The sequence below is a fragment of the Propithecus coquereli genome, unplaced genomic scaffold, assembly GCF_000956105.1.
Source record: "Propithecus coquereli isolate 6110/MARCELLA unplaced genomic scaffold, Pcoq_1.0 Scaffold44, whole genome shotgun sequence".
NCBI classification, from domain to species: domain Eukaryota; kingdom Metazoa; phylum Chordata; class Mammalia; order Primates; family Indriidae; genus Propithecus; species Propithecus coquereli.
Window position 1 is genome coordinate 10812013 of NW_012150174.1, and position 23607 is coordinate 10835619.

General features: G+C 44.1%; 1 protein-coding gene across 1 annotated transcript in view; it reads left to right on the forward strand.

Moving 5' to 3' along the window:
• The first annotated feature begins 730 nt into the window (after nt 1-730).
• The window catches only part of TRIM66 (tripartite motif containing 66), a 30072-nt gene continuing 7195 nt past the window's right edge, over nt 731-23607 (forward strand). Inside the window, exons 1-9 of the mRNA XM_012654275.1 lie at nt 731-739; nt 2223-2370; nt 3522-3654; nt 3982-4098; nt 5358-5472; nt 6067-6213; nt 8414-8531; nt 9936-10840; nt 12226-12387. Coding sequence (XP_012509729.1) covers nt 731-739; nt 2223-2370; nt 3522-3654; nt 3982-4098; nt 5358-5472; nt 6067-6213; nt 8414-8531; nt 9936-10840; nt 12226-12387 — 1854 coding nt within the window. The remainder of the gene's footprint in view (nt 740-2222; nt 2371-3521; nt 3655-3981; nt 4099-5357; nt 5473-6066; nt 6214-8413; nt 8532-9935; nt 10841-12225; nt 12388-23607) is intronic.

Here is a 23607-nt window from a genome sequence, read left to right on the forward strand (position 1 = left end):
AGGTCAAGCTGTTCATAGGTGAAACATACATATATATGGTGCACCCAACAGGAACTACGTGGAGATAGCCCAGCAATAGACCTCTGAGACCTGGGGGCAGACTGATCAGTATTGTCTATAAGAAGAGGAAAATACCTCCTAGATAAGCAGGCATGCAACCTTGCTTTTCTAGGAGGCTCTAGCTTTGAGATTTTTATTAATCTTGCTACATGGTAACCTTAATAACTGGAGCTATGTCCTGGCTAAATTGACTCTCTGGCTCTTGGCCAGTGATGGGAGCTGGGTTCTTGGATATGGAATGAGGAATGGGAGCAGCAGGAAGGCCCCTAATTATCAGAACCAGAAAAGGGGTGGGCCTTTAGTAGCATGATTTATGGGGATGGGAAGAAGATGGGACCAGGTAAATATAAGGATGTGAGGAGACCAGATGGTTTGTAGGGCAGGCCACTAATGGGGTGGTCATGTTCAGGTTACCTCATGGTAAATGTAGGCTATGGCATCACATATAGCTCATTTTGGCATGAGTGGGTATTGCCACATATCTTAGTGTACTAGAGAGTTTTGTATCTAGGCCTCATGTATAATCTGCCATGTTGCTCTGACTCTGCTGTCTTTCTTTCCCTCCTCCTCCCCAGAGCTCATCTGCTGTCCTGGGTGTAAGCAAGTGTACCTTACCAGGGATGTAACTGAACATTTTTTTCTGCAGTGCGTTCCTGCTGCGCAACCCAAGATGGCCAGGGTAAGTCAGGACAAGGAAAGAAGCAATTGATCCTTTTCAGAAATCTGTGAGTCCTGTGTCCATAGGTCTGTCTATTCACTCATCACTGCATCTGACTTGTTATTCCTTTATCAGATTGCCCAATCATTAACCATCCTTCCATCCTTCTATTTAGAAAAAAAGAAAAATGTTTGAGTTGGGGAAAGCAAAGAGGGAGTTTTCTATTAAGTGAAAATTACAGGCTTTTTTGTTTTTAGTGTTAATGCTTTGAGCAGAAGGTGAATGCTTTCTTAAAGTACATTAAGAATTGTTTAACATATCTAGATATTTTTCTCTCTCTTATAGCTTTTACCGAAAAATAATTAGCACTGGGCTTTTATTTTCTTTTCTATACCACTGAGTTGAAATTCGTACACCAGCCTGGATTAAATGGGCTCATTAATCTTGCCTGTATTTAACAACTATCACCTTTTTCCTGAATTTCTTAAATTTTACATCATTTTCTGACTGATACCCCTTTTGTTCCTTTCTCCACTAGAGTAGCCTTGCCACTACATTTTATTCATTCACTAATTTACTTCCTTATTCCTGTATCTAATTCTTACTGAATGTCTGACATGTGCCAGGCCCTGTGCTATGTGCGAGGGACATAGATTCATGTACTCTACCTTCGAGGATTTCATAGTTACATTAGAAAAACTTCCAAAATCCACAACAGTTTGGTGGCCTGTATGATCCAGGCACACACAGGCCAAGTTTTCCCAAATCTCCTCTTCTCTTGATATTTTATATCAGACCTAGCAAGATATTCACTGACCAAATAAATGAACATTTGGACTAGGAGATGCCTAGGTACTCTCAGACCAGGCAAACCCCAGGTGTGAAAGCACAGCTCTGAAAGTTGGTCTGTACTTGCTCTTTCTTGACTGTATTTGATCATCTTTCTGTGTATTCCCACATTTGGGGCTTTCTCCTCTCTGAAGGCATGTTGAATTTTCTGCTTTTGCCTGTACTTTCCATCTATTATAACAGTTTCCTCCTTTGTCTGCCTGGTGAACCTACTTGCCATTCAGTATCCAACTCAATTGTTAACCTTTCTGTGAAAACTTTCCTAGCCGCTCCTAGACGGAGTTCCTGGAAACCTCCCTATGCTTCCTTAGTACTTTTTGTACCCTTTTGTCACAGCATTACCCATCTAACAGGTACCATCCTGTGCAGGCTGTGCATACCTTGAGGTCAGGTCCTTGGCTTATGCATCCGGTGTCCGCAGCCTCAGCACAGGACTAGTGTGAATAGCCCCTGGAGCAGCCACTGTTCTTTTAGTCACAAAGGGTACTTTCCTTGACAAGCCCCCATATGTCACCAGGCAGCTCTCCAGAATAGATTACACTCCCAAATAGTGGAGGAACGGCCATACAGGACTGCAGTCCTTAGAGTGTTTGCCACTTGTAAGGCAAGTCCAAATGAGGATATTGTCAGTAACTCCAGAACTCTCTGCTTCCAGAACTGCTCCGAGTGCAAAGAGAAAAGGGCAGCGCACATCCTCTGCACCTACTGCAATCGCTGGCTGTGCAGCTCTTGCACAGAGGAGCACCGGCATGGCCCTACCCCTGGTGGCCCGCTCTTTCCCCGGGCCCAAAAGGGATCTCCAGGTACCAGTCACCCCTCTTCCCTACCCACTCCCATGCATAAAGCAGTACTGAACCCTAAAATCCCTGGAGAAACAGCTCTTTGACATTGTTTCCTTTCTGAGGGAGAAGGTAGGGGTAGTCCTAGAGCCTTTACTAAAGGAAGAAAGTCTCCTTCAGAGTCAAAGGGGTAACTTACTCTAGTCTCTCCCTGTTGGAGGTGGGTGTGGGTGAGTGTGGGTAAGATGGTGCAGGGAGCAATAGCCTTGAATTATCATGGAAGTTAGCTGGGTTCCCTACCTTTTACCTCTATTTGGAGCAATCACACCTCACTTCTACTTAGTTACATGATTAACTTGATAGTCTGGATCAGAGGTTATCCATTTGTTCATCCCACATCATTTATTTTATTTTATTTTTTAAATTTTTTTATTTTTTTTTAAACACATACTTTTTTATTAATCCCTTCAAATACACTGTAAAAAATTTTGTTATTACAAAGAAAAAAATCCCAAAACCTGAGAACAAACTCAAGTGGTCACTTGAACTTGCGGCTGAGAGAGGGTTCAGATCCGTCTGATCTTACCACCTCCTTTTTTTTTTTTTTTATTTCAGCATATTATGGGGGTACAGATGTTTAGGTTACATATATTGCCCTTGCCTCCCCCCACATCATTTAATTTAAATGACAGTCTTTTTGAAAGTCTTTTCCCAAGGCCCCTGAATTGTGGGAGGGGTTTTACATTTGTCAAACCCACAGGAACCAGAGTTCATGATCCATGTGATCTAGCCTGGAGCCTGGCAAGACTGGGTAGCTGGTTTCAGCCCTGTAGTAATAGAACCCCGATTAATGAAGAGGTTTAGGTTAATTTTGGAGGATTCATTATTCTGCAAGAGATCCATGTGCAGCAGTAGCCAGTACCTTCTTCAGCCTCTGGCAGGTGATGGAATGCTGGGGTTTGGTGGTGTGCTATTTCTAGACAGCTGGGAAAATCCAGCCAGGCTAAGCCTGAGTTCCTCCTTGTGGCCCTGGAGAGGCATATCCTGTTTGTACCACCCTCCCCCAAGCTTTGTATCTCTGTGGTGTCCACTGAAGGCCAAGGGCTGCTCAGCAAAACTTAACCTAGAGGTCTACCTGAGCAAGAGAAGCCCACTTTCTCCATCTTCTCTGGCAGGAGTGAATGGTGGTTCTGGGGACTTCACCTTGTACTGTCCTCTACACACACAGGAAGTACTCAAGCTATTCTGCGAGACCTGTGACGTGCTTACATGCCATAGCTGCCTAATGGTGGAACACAAAGAACACAGGTGGGGCTGGCGGGCTGCCTGAAGTGGACTTGGGAGGGCTCTGGACTCCTTATTTGTGCGAGCTCTGGGCTCCCAGTGCATCAAAATCCTCTCCCTGCCCAAGCCAACCTGCAGCCCCTGGGCTGAAGTTTTTCTCTGCTCTCTTTGGGGGGCTTCTTTGGAAAAGGCCTAATGGGCCAAGAACCTATAGTTCCTTGGACTTTCGTAGATGTAATCACAACCTTCATGGACCTGGCCGAGACAATGCACTGTGGGGACTCCTGCTTGCCTGGCATGCTCTGAATAGAACTCAGCCTTCCTCAGCTTTTTCTCTGCCTCATCCCCTAGGTGCAGACATGTTGAAGAAGTTTTGCAAAACCAGAGGATGCTTCTGGAAAATGTGACAACACAGGTGGCACATAAGAAATCCAGTCTACAGACATCTGCAAAGCAAATCGAGGACAGGTAGCACAGGCTAGAGCCTTGCCAGCGCTGGAAATGCTCTGTTATCTCCCATCCTGGGTTCCGGTACCAGGCTGTCAGATGTAGTGCCTATGAAGAAGACATGTGACCAGCAGATGTGGGCATATGTCCTGGTATTAGAGGTCTCAGGAACAGTGAGGGATCTTTGGGTCATCATCTTGGGACTGAGGCCAAGCTAGGTCAGAATGATCAGAGTGAGTCTGGGCCAAAGTATGAACTTATGAACTAGCTAGAAGTAGATGCTTGAGAATAAGGTGCAGAGAAGATAGTGGGGAAGAGAGTGCTGTTTATTATGAGGGTGTAACAAGTCAGTGGCAATCTGCTCTTTATTACCCTTTTCCTAGTGTTTTCTGTACAAATCTATAAATGATATCAAATCATTGATATTTTACATAGGAAGAGGAATTAGTAGGTACTGAGAGTTCATCATGTGTCAGACACTGGGTTGGGCATCATACATGCATTATTTTGTTCAATTCTTTTAATTCTTTCTGTCAGGATTATCTCCATTTTACTGATGAGCAGATTGCGGTTCAGAGAGGTTAAGTGACTTATATGAGGTCACACAGCTAGTCAGTGACTGTGCTGGGTTTGGAAGCTAGTCCTGTAGTAACTTCAAAGCCCATGCTCTTTTTTAAAAAAACAACTTCACTGAGTTATAATTTACATACCATAAAATCACCCTTTTAAAATGTATAATTCAGTGGCTTTTATTATTTTCACAGAATTGTACAACCATACGTAATCACTATCTACTTTTAGAACATTTTCATCACCCCAAAAAGAAACCCCTTACACAGTATTAGTCACTCCCCATTCCCCTGATACTCCCCACCCCTCAGAAACCACTAGTCTGTTTTCTGTCTCTGCCCATCCTCTTTTTACCTCAGAGCACCATTTATTGGAGTGTCCTCCTTTTTAAGACAGCAAATTCTGTGAAATCATACCTGTACTCTTTCTCTTGGTCTTGCCTCTAGTGCTGTGCCAACTGGTGAGCTGCTAGGTTTACCTAGAGAAAACCAAGTTGAACTTTGTGCCATTGGCCAGCTTAAATCAAGTGGCCTGGGTTGTGCAAAGGGCAGGGTGATAGAGGAAGGTTCTCTTTTCTTTATATTTGGTATCTGCTGGACCCTGATATTAATAGGCAGTCTCCAAGTTTGGCTCTTGTGTTTGCTGTCTCTCAGTCCTTATAGGCCATGAGGAAAGGGCTCACCATGTTTTTTGTCCCATTATGTTTACAGGATTTTTGAAGTGAAGCATCAGCATAGGAAGGTGGAAAACCAGATCAAAATGGCCAAGATGGTTCTGATGAATGAGCTGAACAAACAGGCCAATGGGCTCATAGAAGAGTTGGAGGTATATGTGGACAGATGCATGAGATGAATGGGTTCTGTTCTCTCACTGGGTCAGAAGCCAGGCACATACCAAACAGTCCCAGGGCCCAGGGCTGTCTGGGTTAGAATTCAGATATGTAGTTTCCATGGCTCTCTGCTGCTCCCTGTATCTTAAAATGTCCAACCTCATTTTGGGAGGATGGCTCATTAAGGGCTGGAAAATCAGTTCAAATTCTCATCAATGCTATGGGTCTTAGGCAGTTACCATTCTTGACTGTGCAGGGTTAATAGTCTAGGAAGAGAGAGTCACAAAACAACCCACCTTCTTCAGCAAGGTATACCCAAGAGATGTAGACATTCATTCATTTCCTCATTCATTTATCACCCATTCCATCCCATATTGCACTATAAAGTCTCCCACCATCTCTCCTTCCACTCCCCCATCCATCAGTAGCTCATGGCAGCACTCTGTCCTGCTATTCTCCTCTCAGGGGTGTAGTCTCATCTGATTCCATCAGTGTTCACACTGACATACTCAGGCCACCAAACTTCCCAAGCAGGCAGACTTCAGTCCAAGAACAGAATCAGGGACTCTGTCTTCTCTCCTTATACCCAGGGTATTACTAATGAGAGAAAGCGGAAGCTGGAACAGCAGTTACAGAGCATCATGGTTCTCAACCGTCAGTTTGAGCATGTGCAGAATTTCATCAGCTGGGCTGTCTGCAGCAAAACCAGCGTCCCTTTCCTTTTCAGCAAAGAGCTGGTAAGAGCAACCACCAATTCCTCGGCCTGTCCCTGAAGCTGATCAGAGTACCACCACCTATGTCATAGGGGGAGGGAGGCTATCCTTGGAAGTGCTTTTTTTTAGGATGCAAGGAGTAAGATAGCAGCTCCATCCATCTTTCAAATTCAATCACTGCTTTTGGGTTAGTAACTAAATACCATCTTTTTCCAAACCCCACAGTACAAAGGACCTGGGCAACTCAGCTGGGAAAGTCTGCAGTTCTTTGTCTTAGGTCATGGATTCAGATATTATCCTGGATGTGAACAGTATGCTGTTCGTCCCATAGAAAGTTATTGGGGTCTAAATGGGAAGCTAAGAGAAAGGAGGAGTCGAAGATGATGTTGAAGTGTTAGGAATGTGGTGATACCCAGGAAAAGGAGGAAGAATTTCGAGAGAAGTTGTTGGGATTTGTATTTACAGTGGAAGCTGTTTTGGTATATGGGTCTGGAAGTCAGAAGAAAAATCAAGGTTGGAGATAGAGATATAGGAGTCACTGGGATATCAGTGGTGTCATCTTGAAAGAGTGTGTGCAGGAAGAAGAGGAGAGCAAATCTGGAACCCAGGGAATACTGTGATTTTCAGCATAGACAGAGGAAGAGAATGAGTGAAGGAGAGTGAGAAGCAGTGGTCTGAGGCTGAAGGAGAAATGGAATGTGGTACACAGAAACTAACAGAGAGTTTCAAATTTTAAGTGGTCATTGTTGTCAATGCTACATAGGTGAAAGAGGATGACTAGTGAAGAGAAGCCTTGAGATCTGGGAATCAGGTGAACTTTTGGAAGAAGTTGCAGCAAAGTAGAAGGGTCAAAAGCCGGATTAAGGAGACTGAGAATGGGAGGTGAGGAGGTAGACAGAAGTGAAAAGAAGGGAAATAGGAAAGTAACTTGAGAAGCAGGCAGAGTTGGGGGAATTTTTTTTTTTTTAAGTTTGGAAAACATTTGCACACGTTTTTATGGGAGAAGAGGTTGAAGATAGAGAGGAGGGATGTGTGGTGGAATTTAGCACACTGAGAAGGCAGGAAGAGGAAGGACCTAGAGGGAACTGGTTGACTTCAAGCACAAGGATGTTCCCTTCCTCTGAGATGGGAGAACAGGATAGGGGCAATATAATGTAGTTAAAATTGAAGGCAGGAGGGATACAAGTTTGGGGCAGTTTGTCCTTTATGATCTCTTTTTTTCTCTGTGAAGTAGGAGGTGATTATAAGAGTGTTAAGTATGGGTAAATGGCATCAAAGTGAAGATTTTAAACAGTCATTCAGTACAGTAGAAGAGGAAGGTGAAAAGAAGTGAAGTGACAAGAAAAAGGGCTGAGAGGTGCTGCTGAAATTGATGATTACTGAAGCAGCCCCAAGTCACATGGCTTGGGGGTGGCTGGATTGACCTAAGGTTAGGAATTGGTGATGGGGAGGGAAGTAGGACACTAGTGATACTGTTACTAAAAACGACGGGAAGCTGGGAGATCCTATGGACTGAAAGAGCAGGGCTTGGAGAGTTCATTGAGGTTGAAGAACGTGCTCTGAAAGAGCAAGAGCTCATTATGATCAGGGTGTAGGTCGTTGGAGTTTAAGGGTCTCATAGGTAGAATGGGTCGAGGTATGGTGACCGAACTGAAAATAGAGGTAAAGGTGATTGACGTTAAAGAGATCAGGGAAGTAAGAGGCTAAGATGTTGGCTTGGACATCAGTTCACTAGAGGATGGCAGGGTAAGGTGGACCCTTGACAAAGTCCTAGATAAAAGGGAGTGATGGGAAATAGATGAAAGAGATGAGAGAGGAAGAGTGCAATTGAGTAGGATGGAAGGATGTTTTACATGCAGATGGAAGGACAACAGAGGGAGCTCAGAGAATGTCTGCCCCCTATAGGCTTTTAAGTTGAGGTGATGGTAGAATGGATGGTAGAATGGATGGAACTGCCAGGCAATAATGTTGTGAGGGAGAATTAAAATCACTTGAGGCCTGGAAGAGATAAGAATGTAAGGGTTCCAGAAGCCTTGATAAGAGGAAGTAGATCAACTGGGTGGATGGGAAGGTACTAAGGTGCAAGGGAATGAGAATATGGGGGATGACCAGAGGCTAAAGAGCCATGACTTTGAGCCTTTCAACCTGTCCAAAGAGTGAGGGAGAGGAAGTTGTCACTCAGGCACAAGATGCCCAGATAAATTACCTTTGGTGCTGTTGTCAGATTGTGTTTCAGATGCAGCGATTGCTGGAGACAAGTTGTAACACAGATCCTGGCTCCCCTTGGAGTATCAGATTCACCTGGGAGCCTAACTTCTGGACCAAGCAGCTGGCTTCCCTTGGTGAGAGACTTTGACCTAATTGCTAGGAATGAATATAGACCATGTGCTCAGCTTACTGGGTAGGTCAGCATTTGCTCAAGAGAAAGTACTCCCTGAGACTGCCAGTGGTCATGGAGTCATTCTGCAAACCTTTTTTGTGGGGGCTGGGGAGGATGGGGAAGTTAAATAACAATGGCAATATAGGACTTTGTGTTAGGGCCATTTGAAATCTGGGTTTAACCATTCTGCACAAATGTCCCTGCTACCTTGGTTTCGTTGCTGGAGAGGAGATAAGACAGTAGCCCTGCTCTCCAGAATGCTGGCACTGCAGGCAAATGTGTGTTTCTGTAGGTACCCAGGGTATACATGTATGGGCACAAGCTGGGGTGTCTCAGCAACAGTGAGACTGTGTGTGTGTATGTGTGTGTGTGTGTGTGTGTGTTTGTGTGTGTAGATTGTATACACATTCTTCAGAATTGAGATGTAAGCGGGTAATTCATGGACCTAATGCATTTTTCTTCCCTGCTGCAATTTGCTGGCATTCAGTCTTCAGGCAGACTGTGGACAACTTGAAGTTGTGACTGTGTCGACAGTCTAATGAGTTTGTTAAATTAATGGCCAACTGCTGTCCTCCTCTGGGCTGTTAATCTTGTTGAAAGCTATCAACTTTCAGTTAATCTTGGCAAAGTTATCAGGGATATTTAGGTTTATTTTTTGCTTCCCTCTCCCCTTTGATTTAATTCAACAGACCTTTGGTGGCCACCTGCTCTGGGTTAGGCCCCATGCTGGGCACTAAAGGACCAAAGGTGAATAAAACACACTCCTTGCCTTTGAGGAGCTCAGTCTTCCTCTACATAAGCCTCATCAAAACAATGAGGTGAAGGGGCCATTAGACTGAGTTAGCAGTAGATCTACTCATGCACAAGGGGCCCAGAGACCTCAGAGGGCAGTGCTGATGCCTGGCACTGGCCTGGTCTTAGGGCTCCCCACTCTCTTCCATCCTACTTGCTCAACACACAATTCCGCACACTTGTGTCTGAAGACTTGCTCAGGGATGACTTTCTACTGTTTGCTGCTTTCTAGCACACTCCCTCCCCAATGTTGATTCTTTTTTATCAGAGTCTGATTGGGCTTTTCTGTTAAAAAAGGAGTGGGTGCTATTTGAGGGAGTCCATGGTTCCTCTAGTGGGACAGAAACAGAGTCAGGGCTGAGCATCTGGTAGAAGCTAGGCTAATTTCTCAAATATCCCAGGCCCCCAAAGCAGGTCCATACAGGTGCTATTACTGGAAGCATCCTACACTGAGTCTTGGAGGTCAGGGCTTGACTTTCTTAATGCCTGTGTCCTTTGGTCGCAGGAGCAGGAAGTAGCAAGGGGGGAGCAACTACAGATTGCTTTTTGAAAAACTCTATTCTGAATTTTCCAGGCTGCATAACTACTGAAGGTGGACAACTGTCCCGGGCAGATGCTCCTGTTTATGGAGGCATACAGGGGCCATCATCTTTTTATCAAAGCCACCAGTCCCCAGTGGCTCAGCAAGAGGCTCTTAGCCACCCCTCACACAAGTTCCAGTCTCCAGCACTGTGCTCCTCATCCGTGTGCTGCTCCCACTGCTCCCCAGTGTCACCCTCCCTCAAAGGCCAGGTCCCCCCACCCAGCATACACCCAGCCCACAGCTTTAGGCAGCCCTCTGAGATAGTGCCCCAACAGCTGGGGTCACTGCAGTGCTCCACCCTGCTGCCCAGGGAGAAAGAGTTGGCCTGCAGTCCTCATCCACCGAAGCTGCTGCAGCCCTGGCTGGAAACCCAGCCGCCTGTGCAGCAGGAGAGCACATCCCAGCGGCTGGGGCAGCAGCTGACTTCCCAGCCTGTGTGCATCGTCCCCCCACAGGATGTTCAGCAGGGATCCCACACCCAGCCCATCTTACAGACACCCTCTATCCAAGTCCAGTTCGGCCACCAGCAGAAGCTGAAGCTCAGTCACTTTCAGCAGCAGCCGCAACAGCAGCCGCCACCTCCACCACCTCCACCACCTCCTCCCCCACAGCAGCCATCCCCACCTCTACCTCCATCCCAGCATCTGGCTTCTAGTCAGCGTGAGAGCTCTCCTGGGCCTGCCTGTTCCCAGAACGTGGATATAATGTACCATAAGTTTGAGCTGGAGGAAATGCAGAAGGACTTGGAGCTTCTCCTTCAGGCTCAACAGCCCAGCCTGCAACTGAGTCAGACCAAATCTCCTCAGCATCTTCAGCAAACCATTGTGGGGCAGATCAACTACATCGTGAGGCAGCCAGCACCTGTCCAGTCCCAGAGCCAGGAGGAGCCGCTGCAGGTAAGCCTGAGAGTGGCTTGGGGACATATTCTGCCCATCCTCGGATTGCTCAGGAAACACAGCTTCTGCAGTCACAAGGTGGAACGATAATATAGTCTCTTCATCTTAGGGTGGCTTGGCTTAGCCCCTACATTTCAAATCCGCCCTAGGCTTGGCCTCCCATCTCAGGAAAGCTCCAGAGAACACAATACCTAGTCCCAACAAAGATCTAGGCTCCGTACTCTCCAGTGTAGCCTGGCTTAGCCCTGCCTTCCTGGATGATACTAAGGACCCTGTCCATAGGTGGTACTGTCTAGCTATGCTGGACTCCTGCCAGTGCTAGGGCAGAAGGGAGGCTATCTCTTATCTTTGTAACCTCTCCAACTCCCTTGCTGGAAACTTCTGAATCCCAGACAGGGGGAAGGGCAGAGCTTAGGGAGTGGTGTGAGGGTATGCATTAGATGCTACTGGGCAGCACTTTTATCACACTGCACAGATACAGACTTAAACTTTATTTCACATCTACTAAGCTAGGTGTGTTCTATATGCACTATATCATCATCCTACCAACAATGTTGTTTGGTAGGCGTTACCATCTGTATTTTGTAGGTACAGAAGTGGGGGTTAGAGAGGGCAAGCAGTTTGCCTACAGATCATACAATGTTGAGAGGTAGAGCTAAGACTTGGATCTGGGTAGGCTGGCTTTTGTGTAATGACACAGAAGAGGTCTTGTTCTCTCCTTAGGTGTATATTGAATGCTGCTCTTTTTTCTTAGCTAAAAGACAATCAAAGAGGGGCAGTTTGTACTCTGGGATGTTTGCTGCATTCCACATCTTTGTTCTTAGCTCTTGGTTTTCTTTTTTCCAGAACCTCCTGTTCTAGCCTCTTCTCCCTATCCTTTCTCACTTTTTCCATAATGCCATCTCCTTTAAATCTGTGATCACATTTATATCTTCAAAGCAGCTCTATAAACTTTTATTACAAAATGTAAGGCCTCACATTTGTACTTTAGCACTGACAATTTCAGATCATGCTTCAAATGTCTTCCTCCGAGGTTCAGTTCCTTTGAGGATGTATAGAATATTCCCTGGGATGGCAGAGAAGGGTTTGAGGGTCTAGGGTTCATAGGGGACCACACACTAAATGTAAGTGAAAACTGTGTTATGATTGTTAAAATGAATAAGAATTAACTCATAATTCTCAGTTTGGGTTCTATCTTGACTGTCATATTAGGATGTAGTCTTAGGAAGAGTTTAAATAAAAGTATTTTTCTTTTTGAAAAATTTTTAAGCAATTCATGCTGTGTAGGGCAGGGTGGGCAGGGTGAGTACCAGCTCTTGGCTGTGGCTGTTGCTGCTGCTACTACTCTCTGCATAAGAAAATCAAGTTCTTACTTTCTTCTTCAGGTTACAGATGAGCCCCCAGCATCTGAGGACCCGAAGCCAGCTCTCCCTCTTGACAAGACTACTGCTGCTGCCTTGCCCCAGGCATCTGGAGAAGAATCCGCTCTCAGTGTCCCCCCAGTGGACAGCACCATCCAGCACTCCTCTCCGAAAGTGGTGAGAAAGGTACTAATGGAGCCTGTTTTCCCTGACCACATGGGACCCACTGCCAGCCAAGACCCCAGCCACCTGGATGAGAATGATGGGGTGGGGGGAGGTGTGTCCCTGTTCCATCCTTGGATGCTACACAGCCCTGACTCATGCCTCCTGTCCTAATGGGTCAGCAACATAGATCCTCTTCAATCCCCACGCCCATTCCCATGTACACACTTAAAATGGGGCCTACTGGGCTTCACTTGAAAGGGGAAGAAAGCCAATTTAATGAACACTTTCTCTGTTCTTGGAACTGGGTATGGTGCTTCACAAGCATTATCTCACTTAACCCTCCAAACAAGTGTGTGAGGTAGGCATCCCTTTTGTGTAGCTAAGGAAACTGAAGTCCAGAGCCCTACAGCTAGTAGGTGAGAGAGCTGAGAGATCTGTTACAGTCCAAAGCTTGAACTTCTTCCTCTGCAATGAATATGGGGAACATATTTTAGGTAGCCCCCACAACCCAAAGTCAGTTGGCCTTAGAATTTGAATCAATGGGCTTTGTCGGGTGAGTGGTCAGTAGGGATGTTCTACAGAGATAGCTGGGCATCTGGGGCACTGAGATCTCTTAAAGAGGAGCTATTAGAGGACTTCCTCTCTACCCACCTACCAGCTTGCTGAAAGTACTTATTTATGCTGGAAATAACCAAGAACTCACAAATCCTCAGCTGTCTAGTCTTACTTCTGCCCTTCTAGCTGTGCCATGCCCCCTACCCACCCCTGTGTCCCTTGGCCTTGTTCTACTTACTCTATTGCCTTCTATGGCTTGGTGCCCTCAGCCCTGCTGGTGCCTCCACCCAGGCCTGGACCGGAAGCTCTGTCAGATATTCTGTTCCCTCCCAACCTGTACCCTCAGCCCTACAACATCCCTCTGGCCTTGCAGCCCCAGCTGTGCTAGTCGCTCAGTGTACCTAAACCTCACTGAGTGTCCACAGCAGTACCATTGCCATATATATCTTACATCGGTCAGTCTCACTGATACTTGAGAAGAATTGAGAAAAGGAAGGGATGGCAAAAATGAAATGTTAACTTGGAAATTCCTGGTGACTCTTGAAGCTTTTTGTCTGTGCCTGTCCTGTCCTATCCTGTTAAAAATGGTTAGGCCTAGACCCCCTAGAAGTACTGTAAAGGGCCCTTTGTGGCTCTTAGGTGTTTCGCTTCTTACATTCGTGCCAGCCACCTGTCTGTCCATCAACTTATTTATTCATTCAATATTAAAAATATATATATTAACCTCTTCATATGTGCCACATATTCTGCTAGGTGCCAGCCACACATTGGTGGATAAGATAGTCCCACACTGGAGCTTATAGAGTCTGGTAGAAGAGATAGTAATAAGCAACAACAATAAATTGTGATAAAGTCTGTGATAGTCATTGGAGGGTACCCCAATGTCAGTGTCCTAGGGGATATGATTTTCATCTGAGATTTGAAGGAGGAAAAATTGGGCTAATGAAGACAGGAAGGAGGAGAATAAACAGTCAGAGGTCCAGAAGTGAGAGAAAGCCTTGGGGCACTTAGGGGGCTTCAGATAATATGACTTGCTAGGAACACGAGATCCTCTGAGCAATGGGAGTGATGGAAACCAGAGAGGTTGGAAAGCCTTTCAAATTATGCTCTGGAGCTGGGATTCAGTCTTTTGGGCTGTGAGGAATGAATGAAGGATTTCCAGCAAGGAGGGATATGGTTTGATTAATTTGAACAGTCACTTTAGCTGTTGTAAGGGATATAAGAATAGAACAGAGGAGAAACAGGAGGTTGAATGAAATTATTAATGATGGGGATGAAGAGGAAGCAAGGATTTCAAGAGATACCAAATCGCAGGACTTTTGGCCTCGGTGCCTGATTGATGATAGGAGGTGAGGCAGAGATAGTTCTTTTGCTTAACACCCGGGTCTGTCTTGGCCCACTGGGATGAGAACATGGGAAAAGGAGCATATCTAAGAGGAGGAAGAAGTTAAGTTTTAAATTATTGATGTTCTCCTGTGGAAGATACATTAGAAGACAACTGGAAAACAGCTAGCTCTAGATGTCAGTTGATCAGAAGGAGCAATGGGATTGCCAGTGCTCAAGTGTCAGTGGAAGCCATGCAGAAAATGCTGTTCCTCGTTCCTGTGTACAGTACAGAGGAAAAGAGGTGAGCCACACATAAGCACAGAGTCTGTGCTACCTGTGCGAGTGGCCCGCGGGGCTCTCTGAGCAGCAAGAGGATGCTGCCTCTTGTTTGGCTGCAGGTTGGCAGTGGGGTTGGCAAGGGTCCTAGGAACTCTAACTTGTCATTTTGAGCTGCTCCTGGACCTTATTAATTGGGACTCGTGCAGAGGTTTGGAGGGGCAGATGGCCTGGCATTAATCATGTGTTTTGTAGGCTTCTTCACGGCTTGGGCTCCCATTAAAAGGACCCTCAAGGTTTTCATCTTGGCTCAGAGGAATCTTTGGGTTGACAGAGACAGGTAAACCCTGATAGAGAGAGGCACTAGTTATGCACAAAACCACTGCAGTGAGAAAAAGGGCTTTCTTTTTGAGGGAATTTGTTGCCTTGGACCTGGGGTTGGGCAGGGTGAGGGTGTGCAGCCTGAGGATACCAAACATCATTTTGAGCATCTTACCACTGAATGATAATATTTTGTATGGTATTTTTCTACTTTTTTTCAAAGGATTTTACATGGATAATTCCATATTATCTCTTTGTTTATCCTAGCAATACTATGAGGAAGCCACTTTCTTATTCCCCTTTGAAAGATGTGGAAACTGAGACACAGAGGGGTTAAGTGACCACCTAAGAGTCATACGCAGCTGACCATGGGCGATGTTAGGACCAGAACACAGATCCTTGGCTGAACCCTGTGTTCAATGACTAGGTTAAATTGCCTCTCTTTCTGCACTACAGTGGGAGAAATAGAACTCCATTTGGCCTCTCACCTGCTGGATTTTCCTGAAGTAGCCTGAGGCCTTGCTGGAGAAAGGTCCTAGAACCCAGCCCAGTTTGGTTTGGATTACGTTTATCTGGTAAAGGTATTTTGGCTTCTAGCCCACTCAGCCTGTGCTGGCCTGTGAGTGCCAGGAAAGTCAAAAGTCTGTCTGAGGGTCACAGACCAGAGGACCCTGTGGCTCCTGGTAACTTTCTGTGTGTTCCACACTGACTCTAGATCTCCACAAGGAGGAGTTTTGGTAAAGCAGAGCATCTGTGCACACATACCTTGGAGTTGGTGCTAAATGAGCTGATGGTGAAATGTGTTGCTGCTGAAGATGAGATGTAAAAGTTTTAGAACTGATTTTCTAGTGGCCTGAGCTCTCAGGAGCAGTTTATCCCATCACCTTCCATGCATCCAGCAGGATATTTTTGAATGAATTTTGACATTTGTCTGGCACTGGTTGTTGACTAAGCTTCCTAATCTTGCTTCAGCCACTCTGAAGAATGACTGTGGTTACAACTCTGCGACAACCACCCTTACATCCCAAGTGAAAGAGGAAGACATTTTATGGTTTCATTTCAGACTTCTGAAATAGTCAACTGCTGAAAAATACTTTCCTCAAAGCTCTCATGGAGTCAAAGATATAGGCATGACAGAAAGCCCTATTCAAGTCCCAGTTCACTTGCAAGAGGGAGCTCTCTTCTGCTGCTCATAATGTAGCCCCAGGTCTTCAACAGAGGACTTTGAGGCTACCGGGATGCTGCTCATGGCTTAAGAGGAGTCTGGGATGTATTTCTGGTAGATGATACAGAAGCGGTAGGCATTCCTGTGATCCAGATTGTTAAGAGTGATGCAGAGGAGTAAATGACTCAGGTGGATAGCATTTATACCATTATCAAAATACTTTGATGCCAAGACTCTTCATTTGAGTCATATAACAATTCGGTGAGATTAACATTAACCTGTGCAGGAGGAAATTAAAGCTTAGAGATGGGAAATGACTTGCTTAAACTCATACTCTAAACCCTGGCATATGTGAGGGAGTACTAGGTATCCTGCCTTAACAGTCTCCAGATCCACTGCTGTGGACTAGATCATGGGTGCTCAACCTCAGCAACGATCTTTTCCTCATAGCCTGGCCCTGGCCCTGGCCCTGATAGCATTATGGCAGTTTTGTTCAGAATCTTCCCAGGGCCTGGTGAGGATTTCTTTCTTTCTTTCTTTTTTTTTTTTTTTTTTTGAGACAGGGTCTAGAGTGCAGTGGTGTCATCATAGGTCACTGCAGCCTCAAACTCCTGGGCTCAAGCAGTCCTCCTGCCTCAGCCTCCCAAGTAGCTGGAATTATATGTGCATGCCGCCATGCCCAGCTATTTTTTTAAATTTTTTGTAGAGATGGGTATCGCTATGTTGCTCAGGCTGGTCTTGAACTCCTGACCTCAAGCTATCCTCCCATCTCTGCCTCCCAGAGTGCTAGCGTTATAGGTGTGAGCCATGGTGCCTGGCCTGGTGAGGCTTTCTGAGGGCACAGCCCATGTCCTGGTCAGCATCTCCGGAATCAGGAGTTCTATTCAGGAATCAAGCCAAACACGCCTGGGTCTGGCTTTCTGAATTGAGCACCCTCTATGAAGCCTGTCTCCTTAGTTCTGTACTGATTTCATTCACAGACCAAACCTATGTTCTTTGTCTGGGTCTCTTGGCCCATGAGAAAACAGGTCCTTGCTCTCAGACCTTAAGTTTCCTGGCCTGGACAAAATGCCTCTGACCTAATTCTCCTGAGTTTCCAAGGCTTAGGTTTTGAGGGTTGCACTCATCTGGCTTTCATTTTGGACTTACTGGAATCTACTTATTCTTTCCTCTTCCTTCCACTGCATACTCTGGGATCCTCTTTGGTTTTCTGTCTTCCTTGGATTATCAGGACAGTGGGCACTTTTTAGTTCTTCCCTGTTCACCACACATGAACCTTTTTCCATTTGACTTTGGTAAGTTAGCATGTATCAGCGTAGTGACATCCACAGGAATAGCCTAAATATTAGTATAAGAACTTTTCATTGAGGTGGAGGAGCACTCGCTGTCAACAAGAGGAGCAACTATTCAAAATCCCAGCTACTTCGGAGGCTGAGGTGGGAGGATCACTTGAGCCCGGGAGTTTGAGACCAGCCTGGGCAACATAGTAAGACCCCATCTCAAAAAAAAAAAAATCAATCAACATGTGAAACCACTTACTGGAAAAGCTAGTCTCTTCCTCAGCCATCTGATTCCGTTGTTTCAAGATCTACTACTGTTAATCCAGTCTACTTAATCTTGAAGCTGTTGAAGCACTCATATATTTCAAGGATTTAATTCACAAATCTATTTACCTCTTTTCTTGTCTCCTTATCTGTTTCCTCAGCCAGAGTGAAGGCCTTCTGTATGTTTCCAAGACACAACTCCCAAGTTTTTGGTCCCATTTCCTACTGCACATTTACACAGTGGTCAGTCTTTGATGATTTTAACCACTGGAACAAAAACCTGAAACCAGAAGTGAGCAGGGAAAGCTTTGAAGCAGCAAGAAAAAACAGGCATCACAAAACCCATGTATTATATTCTGTACCCACACACAGTTATCTAGTCGATGTTCTTGATCTAGCAAGCTTAGGTATATGGTTTTCTTTAGAAATTTTTAGTTTTCCTGTATTATAGCAGTTAGCAGATTAGAAACAGGGAGTCAGGCCAGGCATGGTGGCTGACCCCTGTAGTACTAGCATTTCAAATTTGAGACCAGCCTGGGCAACATGGTGAAACCCCATCTCTCCAAAAAAAAAAAAAAGAAGAAGAAGAAGAAAGAAACAGGGAGTCAGGACTTCTATAATGGCAGCTAACAACAAAGGAGAAGACAAGAAACATCACCTGGAAAAGTGCCATAGTATGAGGTCATTCACTGAAAGGACAAGCTAAGCCCTGTGTTCTTAGAAGTTCCCAAAAGCATCACTGAACTACTTAGCGGTTCACCAAAGTTCCTTGACACAGCTAAGAAATTATCTCATTAGGCTCCTTGTATTCTGCTTAATAAGACAGAGTGGTGTGTAAAGTGTTTTAGAAATACTCCCATTCAAAATAATGTTTTTAAGGGAATTGCATTTTGTTATTAAAGAGATATGTTTCAGATATCTGGAAAATTAATTTATGTGGAATGCCACCCTATCTGCACTAATTTACCTCCAGCAATATTATCTTACTGTAAGAACTTGAAATTTATATTAAACTCAGGGCATGTGTACTAAGTGTCTGTTTATTGACTTCTCAATTACTTCTTACTAGGGCACTAGCTTTCTAGCTAATGGCGCAGAATCAAGAGCAGCCAGCAGATTTTCAAGGATAGGCCCAGATTCCTAGTCCTGGCCTGTATGAGCTTGGGGAATCTGTGGAATCACTCTGTGTCTCAATTTCCCTTCCTGTTAAAACAAAAGAACAATGTTTTCTCTGAATTTTGACAACAGCATGTGGCAATCATTAGAATAATAATGTAAACACGTTGAACTCCAGAAAGAGATCTGGGCAGTGAGGGTGGGGAGAGGGAGGCAGCAGGTAACAGAACACACATCAAGTAGAACTGCGGTCCCCAACCCTGGACTGCAGTTCCGGTTCCTGGCTTGTTAGGAAATGGGCTGCACATCACTGCCTGAGCTCTGCATCCCCCCACACCTCCCCCCTACCCCTGGTCCATGGAAAAATTGTCTTCCATGAAACTGGTCCCTGGTGCCAAAAAGGTTGGGGACCGCTGAAGTAGAAGGTTAGATGGGTGGATGCATGGTTGCATAGGTGACTAATAGAAGAGGATGAAAATCAGACAATTCAGGGAGGTCATTGGTCAGGCAAGTTGCTGAGTCAGGTGGTAAAGACAGGTATGTTAAATAGGTTATAGATGGGGTAATTTCAGACAAGTCAGGCAGGTGGCAGACAGAGATAAGGAGACAGATAAAGAGATAAGAGACAAGAAGAGGGAAGGGACAGGGATGGGAACATATAGTTTGGGAGAAGAAGAGAAAATGAGGGGCAAGTGAGGAGATGCTAGTTAAGGGAGGTAAGAGGAGGCTCTCTGGGTCTGGGTTGTCTCCCTTCATCCCCCAAAGATGACCTAAGCTGATTATCAGAGTGAATGTTTTTGGCATTTTGACTCTTCTTCTCTGAACTAGAAAATAGTTTATATTTGCTTGCAAACCTCAAAATACATACTTTCCCTTATGAAATCTGAAGGTTTTGTATGTGAAGATGAAGTCAAGGCGTCAGTTATGTAGTTGATAGCATAGAAGTGTCAGTGATAACCCTATACAGACTTTACAGCTGAAAATACATTTTTACCTTCTTTCATTTGACCTCTGAACAATCCTGGGTGCTAGAGGGAAGGTGGTGTCATCTCCATTGACAGATGAGCTCCTTCTGTATGTGAGGCACTAAGTGTCAGACAATGTGTCCACATTCCCAAGCTATTCTTCAATCCTATCATGCTCTCCAGAAGCCCTTTCCTTCCTTCCAGGCCCTAGAGACTCAGCCTGCTTTCCTTGCTCTAGAAGTTGGCCCTACCCTTCCCCCGGCCCCCACCCTCATCTGGTAGCACTGGCAACAGAGTAGGATGCAGGCTCTCAACTCTCCTCTTTCTTATTGTACATGAAATAAGTACCTTTTGTTTTAGTATTTTATAACCATTCACTCCATAGAGCCAGATGAAGTATCAAAAATAACTAACACACAGCATATATAGGTTCCAGAGATGTCACTGTGTTTGCATAGCCTGTAGAAATGGGGTTGGAGCTGGCTTTCTCATAGCTCTGTCTCTGAGTCCCTTCTCCCATGAAAGCTTCCCAGGTTCTTGTTACTGTTGCCAGAGCTTCACCCCACCTCCTGATAGCATTGGCCTCCTTGAGATTGGCTGTAGATGTGAAGATGAAAGAAATCAGTCTAACCTACGGTATCTTGGGACATATTATTGACCTCATACTGTCTTCTGGGTGTATGGGAGCAGGTCCAGTAGGCTTACCTCAAAGTAAAGTGCAACAGTTTCCACAAAGATTCTTCCAAGGCTCAGTCTGCATATCTTCCTCTCCCCTGTCATTACATTAACTCACATCTCATGATATACAATAAGTAATCAAGACAGGAGAGTTACTGTCCTACAAATGTGATCTCAACCCCTAATTTGGGAGGTTTTGTCCTTGAAGATTTTATCTTGTGCATGTCTTGTAACATACAGAACCTGACCGTTATTACTTAGATGGTCCTAGATGGATTTTGGTGCTCTTAATGCTTGGCTGCAAGGATCTCACTGACAGCCATCTATGTATTCTCAATGTCTAGCATGGGTAGATGAAATGAACACTAGAACTGCATTAAATATATATGTCAGATAGGAACAAGGTGAACAAATCCAGTGCAAAGGATTAGCCAGTCATATTGCAAATGTGAATAAACTAATGATTGGATATTCTTGTCCATAGATAAGGAGATACAGACTATTAGAAAGCTATGGTAGTGCATAACCGGGACAACAAAGGGATGCCAGGAGATGCCAGCCTGGGCATGTTGGAGACAGCCATTGGTTTCTGGGCTTGGTCCCTTAAGCTGGGCTCCATTCCTAGTTTACTTAATTTGTTTTGAGAATTTCTCCCACCCTTCTTCTCTTCAATCTTTCTTACCTTGGAACTTAGACTATAGAGCAAATCGAAGCTTTTTAATTGAAGACTGTTGAACTACCTAGGAAAATATGAAAAGCAAACTTTTCTTTGGACAGATAAACAAAAGGTATTTAACTCATCTACTTTTCAAATCGAGAATTAAGAATGGAAAATACAAGCTTTACTAAAGCAGTAAAATAATAAAGGCAAGGGGTAGGGAGAGAAAAGAAAGAGATGATAAGAAAAAAGAAAAACAGGAGAGGAAGGGCAAGAAGAAGGTTAAGAGAGAGAGAGAAAAGGAGAGCAGGTGAGGGAAGGATAAAGATATTGAAGAACAGAGACTGGGAGGGATAGTGAAGGGGAGTAAGCCAGAAAGGAGTAGAAGTAGAGGGGCCAAAATTAAGATCGTGGCTTTGGTACCAAAGATCTGGGTTCTAAATCTACAAAAAAACCTATGTTAAATATACTTAGTGATGAAATATTGAAAAGATTCTCTGAGATCAGGAATGAGACTATGATGGCCACTATTATTACTTCTATTTAAGTTCATACTGGAGGTCTTAGCTAGTGGAGTAAGGCAAGAAAAACAAACATAAAGAAAAAAAGAAGGAAAATTTAGTATGCATAGATGACATGATTTGTGTGCACAGAAAATCCAAAAGAAAATCCCAAAGTGACTTTAGCAGGGTCTCTGGGTACAAGGTCAATATTCAAAAGTCAATGGTATTTCTCTATATAAGCACCAATAAAGAGAAATGGAAATTTACAAAGTTATGTTTTACAATAACATAAAAAAACTTAAGATGCCTTTCTGAGCCTCATTTTTCTAATGTGTAAAATTAGGGGTTCAGCAATAATAATAACAGTAGTAGCAGCAACAGTAGAAGTAGCTGGGGTTTACTGAGTACCTACAGTATGCCGAACATTGTTCCAAATGTTTACATGGATTATTTCTTTTAACCTTTACAACAGCCCTTTAATGGTTCGTGTGAGGATTAAATGACATAATATATGTAAAACACTTAGCAAATTGCCTTGCATATATAAATTCTCAATAAATTTTAGCTATATGAAAATAATCATTATTTTAGAGAGACTCATAGACTCAGTTGTTAGTAGAACTAAGCTGCTGTTCATTTGGCTTAAGATTTGTAGAATAAACAGTCATGTATTATGGTTGTTTTGAAATTTTAAATAGCTCATTAATTCATTTATTCATCCAGGCACTGCTGTTGGGTACAGGAATACAGTGGGTAAGCAAAATAGATAAAATCCATGCCTTAATGGAGTTTACAATTTAGTATGGGAAACACATTAATCAAATGATATCACATATTGTGCTGTGAGACTAAAAGTACAAGTAACAAGGCATTATAGGAACATAAATTGGGGGGACACTGGTCTGGAGTAGAGAATGAAATAAGGCTTTGTTGCAAAAATGACAGTTGAGCTGTGTTCTGAAGGATAAATGGAACAGGGGCAAAGGTAGAAGAGTGTTCTACTCAGAGGAAGCAGTCTGTCTGAAGTGGGTGAGGGTTGTGGGTGGAGGGAGAGCTTGGCATGTATCGGGAACTGAAAAAATGTCTGAGTGATGAGCTCAGAGAATGAGAGAGAGGGTTGTTGTATGAGCTATGACTACAAAGGAGGACAGGGGACAGGTTCTCAGGACCTTGGGAGCCTTGTTAAGCATTTTTGCAGTTATTCTAAGAAGAAAGGAGTACATTGTGGGGTTTTTATTTAAAGGAATGATATGATCAGATTTGTGTTTCAAAAATATTTCTGCACTAAGGCTATTATTGTTGTGTAGGGTAGGGCACCATCAGTAGCGAAAGGAATTAGTGGGTTTATTTGAAAGATATTTAAGGGATGGAATTAATGGGACTTGTATTAGCTTGGGTGAGGGAGGAGGGATGCCCCACTGATGTCTCCTGCATAGGATCTGATTTGCAGAACTGGGTGACTAGTAGTGACATTCACTGAGATGAGGACAGTCTTTTTTCATGATGAAACAGCTTTAACAACTTTATATTGAAACTTGAGAATATATTTGAAGTATTTATCTTCCTGTGGAAATTTGAATCTCTCACACATGGGGAAAGGAATGACAGGTTTGGACACTGATTTTGGAAGTATAGAGATGCTTACTCCTTGCTTTTCCCTTTGTCTTTCAAAAAATGTCAGATTGTTATATATTTAGTCTTTCTTTAAGAAGGGCAGGGATATCAAACTTACAAATTCCTGAAGGTTACGTTTAGAACCAGTCTCCTACTCTCTTCCCAAGTCTGTTTCTTCAATCTGAAAAACTGAACAGATTCAGTACAGAAATCTGTGTCTTTAACTTCTTTTTATCAACCTTTTAAGTCTCTTCTTAGGTCACCAAGTAGTTAGTTGTGAGAAAAGAATTTTTGGAGTTGGAACATTATGGTTTTATCCAATGATTATACAGACTGGGCAATATTAAGATTTACCTACTCTGAAGTTCTCTGACTCTGGTTTGGAATGTCTTTAGTGGGTATACTAGGACTTCAAATATTTCGTTACAGCCTTCATCAAATGCTGGTGGTGCTTGGAGTCGATCTGAACAAGCCTTTAAGAATGTCCTAGAGTTGACTCAGATTCCTCAGGGCTGATTGG